This window comes from Pelobates fuscus, chromosome 8 (assembly GCF_036172605.1).
Source record: "Pelobates fuscus isolate aPelFus1 chromosome 8, aPelFus1.pri, whole genome shotgun sequence".
Classification (NCBI taxonomy): Eukaryota; Metazoa; Chordata; class Amphibia; order Anura; family Pelobatidae; genus Pelobates; species Pelobates fuscus.
The window spans coordinates 26,226,392-26,237,609 of record NC_086324.1 but is presented as its reverse complement, the minus strand read 5'-3'; the positions used below and the strand labels follow the sequence as shown (position 1 = coordinate 26,237,609).

The 11,218-nt window shown below is 37.7% G+C and overlaps 1 protein-coding gene across 2 annotated transcripts in view; it reads right to left on the bottom strand.

Annotated features, from left to right (window-relative positions):
• Positions 1-1,564: 1,564 nt before the first annotated feature.
• The window catches only part of ACVR2A (activin A receptor type 2A), a 46,007-nt gene continuing 36,353 nt past the window's right edge, over positions 1,565-11,218 (bottom strand). The window contains exons 5-12 of one of the 2 annotated variants that reach the window (XM_063429383.1): positions 8,498-8,521; positions 7,123-7,266; positions 5,151-5,294; positions 4,850-4,995; positions 4,174-4,288; positions 3,518-3,656; positions 2,195-2,325; positions 1,565-2,103 (exon numbers count right to left, since the gene is read on the bottom strand). In XM_063429383.1, coding sequence (XP_063285453.1) covers positions 1,909-2,103; positions 2,195-2,325; positions 3,518-3,656; positions 4,174-4,288; positions 4,850-4,995; positions 5,151-5,294; positions 7,123-7,266; positions 8,498-8,521 — 1,038 coding nt within the window. In that variant the 3' untranslated portion in view covers positions 1,565-1,908. The remainder of the gene's footprint in view (positions 2,104-2,194; positions 2,326-3,517; positions 3,657-4,173; positions 4,289-4,849; positions 4,996-5,150; positions 5,295-7,122; positions 7,267-8,497; positions 8,522-11,218) is intronic. The other variant, XM_063429384.1, reaches the window with a different exon arrangement.

Here is an 11,218-nt window from a genome sequence, read left to right as displayed (position 1 = left end):
ATGTACTTATTCATGATTTGTTATTCCATTGTGAGAGACTTTGGCACCTATTCCCAAGTCCAAACTATTCTATTTTACTATTACGGTGTAAAAAACATCAATCGCCTTTCTGCTTTCACAGGCTAGCATTTCAGGTGTTTGAGAAGTACTTTTCCCATCGGAATCAGAGAGATATATATTTTTGTTTGTTTGGTTTCTTTGTTGCAATTTTGCATCTTTTTGCTGGGCACTGACCCAACAATGCCAGTAATGATTACACCTCAAAATAATAATTGCATATTTGAGGGTAATATATTTTAATACAGTTCCCTGATTGTATTATTTTGAAACATCTGAAACCTGCGGTGAACAAAATCTAAAGGATTTTGAGAAACAGAGAGAGAGCCCAGATTACAGATGCTACCTCGACATGATGGCACTATGGTCGTGTATTGTGCGGTTATAAGTCTTAAAAAGCAGTGAGGAATTCTGGGTAACGAAACTTCCTGAGGTGATCATGAAACAGCCATGCAGACTATTCTGCATCCTGTTTTGCTGAAAAGTACACACACAAACATATATATATATGTATATACACTAACAAATATATACATATATACACACACACACATACATGAAACTCGTCATCTCAGACAAATTAGGAGAACTGAGTGTTCCAGTGTTACAGCTCACAAATTGGACTCCCCTTCCCAAAGAAAAATACAATAAAACATGCTTGTATTTTAAATTATTCCTTAGACACAGCAAACCAATATACGGAGTACTGAAGTAAAATCAATTCGGAGGTTTGGAGTTAAGGCTTTTCACCTAGAAAATGTAAAGAAAAAGAATTTGATGCATTTTTAGAAACCGCATCACAAGGAAAGTAAAAATGTCAAAAAATAAAACTGCTTTAAAATGGCGATTTAATGTCAATATTTTTTCCTGTGATAGAGAAATCCATAAGTAAAGTATCATTCACTTGCTTTGCTGCCCGAGAGTGTATCCAGGATAGTGAAAAGGTCAGTGCACAAGCGACTGTCCCTCATCTGTTTGACTTTACCTCTCACCACCCTTTGCCAAGCAGGGATAGGCTGAGAGTTCGGATAGTCCCAGATCAGCAGCTACTTCAGAAAATTATTCCTGATCCAAAAGGTTTTAAAATCACAGCTCATTATATATATTTGTTTTTAAATAACAGCTAAATTACAAAACATTATTAAAAGAAAAAGGAAAAAAAAAAAGGGAAAAAATATGGAACAATTTATTAAAAATTCTTAGTGTTTTCAATTGTATAATTTAGAGAATTGTGGAACTGAGGTATACCTTGTTGAGGGAGGTTGACGTATGCTTGGAAGCCTCTTTAATATGTTCCACTGATTATTTAGGTTTATATACATAGAACAGCAGCACACTAAACATTCACAAGCTGTGTCATATTGGCATTACAATAGTCATTGATATAAACACAACAGCAAATGCAATAAAAACAGTTACCCTTTTTTAAATCTGAAATGAAATGCTTTGATTTAAAAAAAAAAAATAATATATATATATATATTTATATATATATGTATATAGCAGTAGTTCACTTAAGGTATTAGTCTTTTTCTGACATGTTTAGAAAATCGGTGCATCTTTTCAGCCAGAGAAGGGATCCTCATTTTTGCATTACTTCATTTTTATTTCTTTCATCCTAAAATGTGTTGCAAGTCACGTGCCCTTCAGGCATTTGCATGGAATGAAAGAAGTCTGGCAAACCAATATCAAAAGAGTCTTGTCTCCAAACCAACATTCCATTCATAGACCAACCAATTCCAATTTTTTTCCCACATGAAAAATGCATTAATTTGTAAGAAAGACATTTCTTTAGCTTAGCAGCTCCAAACCAGAGTCCTGTTGATTGGAAAACACATCCAGGTGCAACCATCATAGACTAGATTCCTTAGGAGGGAAGTCCACATTTGTCACCATCGTGACCACTGTTACTATGTCCTCGGGTGTGATAATGTTTGTGAGTCTTTGCATCTGAATGATTCGCTCCTCTACACACCCAGCCGATAACCTGGCCTCTGCATCATGATCCCAGCATTCCTCGATTGTTTCACAGAGCATTGCCAACCCCTGTGGGAAAAGAGGAAACTTAGAAGATATCTGCTTCCAAACAACAAAGCCAATGCCCAACTAGGTTTGGTAGATTTAGCTCAGTACTTACTGCATGCTTCTGCCAACACTCCCTTAATATAGGCCTTTTCTTTTTGTGCACTACGATTTCTTGCATATCTTCCAATGACGGATGCTGGCCAACTTCCTCTTCAAATGGCAACATATATTCATCCACAGGACCTGCAGACATTTTTAAAATTATTTTAAACAAGTTGTAAAACAAATATTAACTTTTTTTTTTTTAAAAAGTGTCTCAATGCTTGAGTGCGGACTCACTCTCTAATTCAGTGGTCTCCAACCCAGTCCTCATGGCTAACCAACAGTCCGGGTTTTGTCAGTATATCCATTGGAATAAAACAGGGAAATACATAAATCCTGGACTGTTGGTGGGCCATGAGGACTGGGTTGGAGACCACTGCTCTAATTGGACTTCTGAGTGCAGAAGGTCAACTGATTAAAACTCACAGCATCGGGAACATTAAACACCAGGATGGCTGCAGAGCTCAAACCCAGTGTAGCTATAGAACTTCGAAATTAAACTAGAATTGAACGATCTGAATTTGCAAATTTGGATCTACAAACTTCACCTCAAGTGTATATAGACCCCTCAGAGCTTTGGCTACGTAAACAGGAAGCTCAAACACAACCTTCCTCTAATGCAACATTTCCTTCATTCTATATCTTAAACAGCATGCCCCAAAGCTATCAAATATAACCAAATCTACTGACCGGGTTGGAGTACTCATAGGGAACCTGTCATTCCATTAACAACTTATGCTCTTTTAAAAGAGCATGCAATTCTATCTATACATTATGCTAACAGATTTGCTAGCAAATGTATAGATAAGAGAAAATTCTATTTATTAATCGACAGGTGGAAGTAAAGTCTGTCAATTTTTCAGCACAGACTATGCCAAAGAATGGATTGAAATGTGAGAGCAAAAAATACCTCCCACAGGTGTTTTGCACATAGCACATGCCCTGTGGTTGCTATGGTAACACCCTATAGCCTATGCTACTAGTGCGGACTTGCAATTATAAGAACTGCTTGATGGAGGTCGCTCAGTTCACACGTCAGTATGCTGGCAAATTAAGCCAGCGTTTTGCAGTTGCAGAACAGGGCAAATTGAAAAGGTGACCGGATGGAAAGAAGATGGCTTTTACAGAACACCCACCTCTGTAAAGACACAGAGGAGCTGGATCGGAGGTTGAAAGGAGTTTTAGCAGGCTCCTTTAAAATACTAAATCAGATTTGGCATTTTTCAAAATGATCACTGTGGTATGGAAGCAGGTGTGCATTATTCATGTTTAAAATTACAAAGTCTAAGCAACTGTTAAATAAAAAAAAAATATAGAGGAGGGAAAAAATTACCATCAGAAGCGGTGCATCTTGACGCCAACTCCCAGAGCACTAAGCCAAATGCATACATATCTATCCTTAAAAATGCATCCCTCTGGAAATTGATAGCACCTTCTAGTACTTCTGGAGCCATGTATCTCCGGGTACCAACCTGAAAACACAAAGCAAAGAAATATTTAAAAAAAAAAAAAAAAGGCTGTGCAGACTAACCTTGCCACTGCAGATCAATGCAGACTACATTTACAAAGATGTTCAGGCAACCTCATATTGCAGGGGTAGGCAACGTTTGGCACACAAGGTGTTGGGGACTAAATCTCCCCTGATATTTTGCCAGCATTATGGGAGATTTAATACACATTATATTTTCCAGTTGCAATTCCCCTATCAACCCTCCACAATTCCTGGCTTTGTGAAAAACGCAGCTTAGTCCTGATGTCTAATGTTTTCTGCCATTATATATGGAAATCACAAAATACAGATGCACACCTTAAATAATTATCAAAGAATAAAATCATTAAGCACATACTGAAAAGATACTTTGCCGACAGAGCTAAGGTCACCAAGAACCAATCCTACCCATACATTTCAGAAGCTAACACCACTCTCAACTTGCGGTGTACAAAGATATCCTGATGAAGAAACGTAAGAAATAAATTAAAATCCCTTACCTGGCCATGAGTGTCACCTGCAGACTTTCCAGCTTCAAACTTCAAAGCCAGACCGAAGTCTGCTATACAAGCAGTCAAGTTGTTTTTAAGAAGCACATTTTTGCTTTTGATATCCCTTTGAACAAAATAAAATTGTAATTAGATATCACTATGAAAGGGCCTTATTAGGCACAATTGATGCTTATGAAAAAAACATTGCTTCTCAGAGCGGAAGATCATTAACGGGAGCTCGGTGATCGATTCCAGGTTATACTGCAGCTGGAGGCTAAGGATCTTCTCCATAGTGGTTATGGTGTTTAACCCCTTAAGGACCAAACTTCTGGAATAAAAGGGAATCATGACATGTCACACATGTCATGTGTCCTTAAGGGGTTAAAAAAACAAAACAAAAAAAAATGTCAAAAATCTAACTACAACTGGATAACCCTAAATCCTGGACGTGTGAGGGTGCCTTGAGAGCTGGTTTGGGAACCACTGGGTTATAGTAACCTAAACTATATAATCTCACAATATTTGTAGAGGATCGATTATTGGCAATACAATCATCTGGGAATTATGGGAAATAAAGTTTGTAACAGCCAAAAGTTTAGCTAGAACAAATCTATATACACACTATTCTGTGTATAAATTATAGTCTTTAGATTATAGAAAAGGAAAAAAAACAAACTGAACTCACCTATGGGCAATGGCAGGTTTATGCCCATCTTTCAAACCTGGGATATCTTCATGAAGATAGGCCAATCCCCTGGCCATGGTTTCTGCAATATAGTAAAGTTCATTCCACGAAACTACATTTGCCTTTAAGAAATCTGTGAGCGAACCCTAAGCATAAAAAAAAAAAAAAAAAAGATAAAACAACAGGTTTTTGTCTTTGGTTCACGGCAATCCTTTGTTCTATACAGCTACATTGGAAGCCAATCTTTTCTCCTGACATATTTAAACACCCATCAGTGAAAAAAAAAAAAAAAAAAAAATACCTTTTCATGAAAAGCAGTTATTAACCACAGGTCTGTGTCAAGGTTAGTACCACGCTTTTCAGCACCAATGAACTGTAAGATATTCTCATGCCTCATCCCAGGCAGGTTGTAAATTTCATATTCATTCTGCCATGATAATTTATCCTAAACAAAGGCAACAGGAAGAGTTACTCAAAGTACTGTACATAAACTTAATTAGCAGCATAGCAATAACCTGGAAATACCGAGGAGAGGCTGTAAAGTACATAGTATCTTTATTTTACATTTGGTTTATGCATACCATCAGGTTAAATGTCATTTAGCACATTGCATTTCACTCTGGGGGTTAACAAAGATTATTTTGTTGTATTTTGGATCACTGCCGTGGAGACAATATATAGGTGCTGTGGCATATCTCCGGGAGCTTTTCACAATTTCTAGTTCTAAAAGTAAACTCTAAAGAAATATGAAATTCTATAGGCACAGTGGGATCCAACATATTTATTATTATTTGGAGAAAATATGACACTTTCAAGATTCCAAGGTGAGAGCTGACATATCAGTCTAGCTTTTTCCCCCCTTCTTCTAAGCACCCAAGATCTTTTGTCCCCCACCTCCGCATCCCTTTCAATTTTGGACATTGAGACTACTTCACTGTTACTTTAAGAAAGTCACTTGGATAGACTATATAAACAGCTAAGGTGTTTCCATGACAACAAATGCTTTGAGTAAGCTCCCACGTAAATGAGAAGTGTTAGCCGTATAACCACAAAATGCTTATGCTATTATGTCCAGATGAAAAACAGAAGAGATACATTTTGGGTTCGCTGACAAGAGCCATCAGGCTTTCTGTAACATGTGCTTTAAGTGGGTATAAAAAAGTCAAGTGGTTCTCACAACCAGAGGTATGCCTTGTCATTTTAATAATTTACTTACTAAAATAGGGAAATATTTTTTTTTCCTTTATCTCCAAACCAGGCACTGAGAGGATTGTTGTGTGGCCAAATATTGTTTATTATGTTTTATGTGATATGCATCTGGTTTGCTCAACACTTGCAAACTCAGTTTGTGTATCTGGTCTACAAAGGTGGTGTTGTCTGGAGGCCCTCTGAGGAGATTTGCTGCACGTTTGTTTAAAGGACAACTGTTCCCTCAAAGCAATTTTTTAACTATAATCCTTTCATCACGTTTTGGAAAAAAAAATTAAAATAGATTTCTAAATGAAGTACATGTAATACAATGAGGAACACGCCCCAGTTTGACAGTGTTTTAAAAAAAAAAAAAAAAAACACAAAACAAAAAACATCAGTCTTTATAATATATAATCTCAGCTTCTGTGCATTTAAAATTGTATATATATTCCTCTGAAAACTTGATGAAAGGATTATTCTAAAATTAAAAAAATAGAAAACACCTGAAGTGACAGTTGTCCTTTTACATACCTTATATAGGAACTGCATGACATTCGTAGAGGAGTGAAAAACAAAGCACTTTCGGGTGCAATGGTCCCTGACTTTTGTATAATATGCAAAATAAATATTTTATTTAGAAAGAGGAGAACGAATCCCTATATTATTCTACTAAGCAATCCACAGTAGTCTCTGGCAATCTCCAACAGTAAACCTCAGGCTCTTTGGATGACTGACTTGGCATCCTGAAACTTTTACTCCAGGGAATCTAAATTAACAAAAATAGCCCCCATCGATGAATTATTGAATAAGATGCATTAATCAATGCTAAAAGAAAATATGTTATTGTTTTCTAAGCGTGACTGCATTTTAAGCAACACAGAAGCCCTTTTTCTCAGAAAGTAGAAAGCTAAACTTCACAAAAAAAAAAACCTCTGTGACTAGATTAATGATGGTATGAATAAAATGAATAAACCAAATATATAGACTGGAGACAGTCTGTGTGTGTACTCTGAGTAAAGATAACATGTCTCTGCAGCAGGATGAAATATTTGAGAGCTGTGTTAAAACACGTCAGGACATACCTGTAGCGGGAATATTTTGACAGCTACGGTTTCGTGTAATAACTGCGCTTTCCACACGCAACCAAATCTCCCTCTTGCTTTGACTTCCAATAACTGCAGAGGCTTTAAGCCCAATAGCGGGGATGGTGGTGGAGGGCCTGGATCCTAAAACAAAATGTAGATACACATTTCATTAATGCCAGAAGACATAAGTACAAAGACAGAAGACAAAAATACAAATTGGTTTAAATAACCGTGACCTACCAGTTTTCGTCATGCACATTTACTGAAGGCATTTCATGTTACAGAACCTGTGCAAATACGTGGGACCTGGCATTACCCACTAATGTACTAGTAAGCAATGCAGAAAAACCCATTGTGTGCCAGGCACATATTAATTAATGAATAGCAAATACAGTTTAAGTTCTGAAGTGACTGAATTTAGTGGCAGCACACGGACTAGTCGTTTCAATGCCACTTGGTCATTAGCAGCTGGCCCTCAAACCGCAGTGGTTTGTGAATACCAATTCCTACAAAGTCCAGCTAACCAAGATGGTGGTGCTCCATGTGATATAACTGCCAGGTCAAGGTTATCCATCACTACACATGGCAGACTGCCAAGAACAATTTCAGGGCATTCTTAAAGGGGATCTTAAAAGAGGGATCTGCTGTAACTATATTTAACCCTTTAAATGGTGTATGGGAGTGCAACACATGACATACAAATGTACAACACTCAACAGCCAGATAAAGGGCTAAGTACACCAATAAACTCTTACAATAAATGCAGGAGCAGTGCAAACGGTACAAAAAGGCAAAAGCAAAAAAAAAAAAAAAAAAAAAAAAAGATACTCCCATAGTATTCCAAAGTTCAACATCTGGTTAGAAAGTGTGCATCATCTCTTAGAACAAGGCATTAGTTCTGCTTTTATTGACCTCGATTTATTATTGTTGAATATGCTTTTGAAATAACCAAATACATTTGGATAAACTTTTGAAATTATTTACTATGAAAAATATTTTAGCTTTGTAATATTTTGAGAATATATATATATATATATATTTTATTTTTATTTTTTACATCTGATACATTTTGATATTTTAAGATTGAGAAAATAATTTTAATAGTTTATCCAAAAATATGAAATCATTTGAAAAGCTCGTCAAACAATATCAAATGGAAGTAATTGTGCCTACGGTTAGGTGCAGCCGTTACTTGTACACAGCAGCCAGTAAACTATTCCAGAGCAGGCACGCAGGCTGGCATGTGTTGGCATGTAATGACCAGTTATAAATGTAAGAATAAACGTTTGTGTCATGCATATTACTGGGAGGGGGAATTGATGCAGAAGATTACAAAAACTATGCTGTGTAAACAAGCAACATTGTATCTTACCTCTATCATAATGTGAAAGGCGTGCTTGTGAGGAAAAACACAGGCAAAATGAATTACTACGTGTGCTAACAGAATAAGAAATCTCATTCTAATATCAAGACCTACAGACCTTCCACAATTATGCTGGTAAAATCAGACATATATGGTGTACTTAATATTATAAAACACATTATGATCACTTAGAAATGTGCATTGCATTATGCTGAAATGAAAAGAAATGTGGACTTTTAGAGTACAACAGGTGTCGTAGGAAATGTCCATTTTGGAACAAAATACAGGATGCTTTGTTTTAATAATATATATTGTACAGTGCTGTAGATTTTCTTATATTGTAATAAAAGTTTGTTAAAAAGTTTACTTTACAGACAAAATAATATACAATGAACAATCTGCACATGCAAAATAGTACACTTTTACTTTCAGACAGTAGAGGTCACTGTTGTAAAAACTTTTGCAGTACGTTTTGTGAACATTATTATTATTTTTTTTTTTATATTACAATTTTAAACTTGAGGAAACTAAATGACAATTAACCATTTCGTTCTCGGGGTCTTATTCCCCCCTCCTACACTTTTGTATGAGCAGATGCATTGCAAGAAACAGTGCAGGGTAGCTCTACAACATACAGGTATATATCAAAGACAGATATATAGCATAAATAAGCCAAAAGTGGGGTCTGTGAATTTGGTTGAAAACCTCCAGACTGTTCAGATTAAGGGGAATCAGGGAACATTTTAGTGATTATAGCAATGAGTAAAAGCCAAGCTAAACTAACATCATATAAGCACATACCAAGATGATAAATAACTGAAATACTCTGAAATGTCTGAAGAATGAGGAACATGCTACCATCACCTACAAGTTAGTGGATGACAAGGCTAGCCGTTGGCAAATTCTAAAACTAAATCTGTTTTTTTGCACTAACAATGTTCCCAGATACAGGTTATATTTCTCTAAAGTCAAACTGGGCTCCCCAAGAATGTGTCCACTCATCCAGTGCCAAATACAGGATTTTGCAATCAAGCACTACTGCATGAGCAACACTATAGAATACCACCGTGTGGGAACACAAGTATCCACAATGTACTGATAAAACCGTATGTTCTCTACTTCCATACAATAACATAATTAATAGGTAGTTAAGCTTTAAAGTAGCCCTCTGACAACTTTTTTTGGACATGCACTGCTGTTTTCTATTTTAGAAGTATGTCATTTAGCCTTGTGTATTCTGCTGGTGTCCACGGCCATCCAAAGACTTCTATTGTGTATTGGTATAAAAAGATCAGCATTTCTTTACACTCCGCACATGGACCTTAAGATCATGCAGCCAACAGAGAGAGGTGGTGATAATGTGGAAAGACAGAAAACCAACTGGCATAAACGGTCTGGCTGAGCATCAAAGAAAACAGTCTAACAGCTGGGTACTCAAAAGTTAACGATTAATGCCCTGGTGCTGCAATAGTTAACCACTGCAGCCCAATTGTTTGTGAACTACATTTCCCATAATGCTCAGCTAGTCTAAAATTTGTTAGTGCTTCTTGAGAAATTTAACACAAACATCAGTTGTGCCAAGCCTAACACCACTGCTCTAGAATAAAATTCAAACATTGAAATATCAACGTTATCAGGACTAGAGATATTAATATAGAGCTTTAAACTTGAAGTCTTATGCTACTAGCCAGGCCTTCAAAGTTGCTCGGCACTGCAAGGCATACTATACGCACCAATGCTTAATTTCTACAAGTGAAAATATGCAGCTTTGTTCAAATATACCGTATATACTCGAGTATAAGCCGACCCGAATATAAGCCGAGGCCCCTAACTTTACCCCAAAAAACTGGGAAAACTTATTGACTCGAGTATAAGACTAGGGTGGGAAATGCAGCAGCTACTGGTAAATTTCTAAATAAAATTAGATCCTAAAAAAATTATATTAATTGAATATTTATTTACAGTGTGTGTATATAATGAATGCAGAGTGTGCGTATGAGTGCAGTGTGTGTGCGTATATATTCATTGAATATTTATTTCCAGTGTGCGTATATAATGAATGCAGTGTGTGTGTGAGTGCAGTGTGTGTGTGCGCGTGAGTGCAGTGTGTGTGTGTGTGCGCGTGAGTGCAGTGTGTGTGTGTGTGCGCGTAGTGTGTGTGTGTGTGTGTGTGCGTGAGTGCAGTGTGTGTGTGTGTGTGTGTGCGTGAGTGCAGTGTGTGTGTGTGTGTGTGTGTGTGCGTGAGTGCAGTGTGTGTGTGTGTGTGTGCGTGTGCGTGAGTGCAGTGTGTGTGTGTGTGTGCGTGAGTGCAGTGTGTGTGTGTGTGTGCGCGTGAGTGCAGTGTGTGTGTGTGTGCGTGAGTGCGTGTGTGTGCGTGAGTGCAGTGTGTGTGTGTGCGCGTGAGTGCAGTGTGTGTGTGTGCGCGTGAGTGCAGTGTGTGTGTGCGCGCGTGAGTGCAGTGTGTGTGTGCGTGCGTGAGTGCAGTGTGTGTGTGTGCGTGCGTGAGTGCAGTGTGTGTGTGTGTGTGTGCGTGCAGTGTGTGTGCGTGCAGTGTGTGTGCGTGCAGTGTGTGTGCGTGCAGTGTGTGTGCGTGCAGTGTGTGTGCGTGCAGTGTGTGTGCGTGCAGTGTGTGTGTGTGTGTGTGTGCGTGAGTGCAGTGTGTGTGTGTGTGTGCGTGAGTGCAGTGTGTGTGTGTGCGCGTGAGTGCAGTGTGTGTGTGTGCGCGTGAGT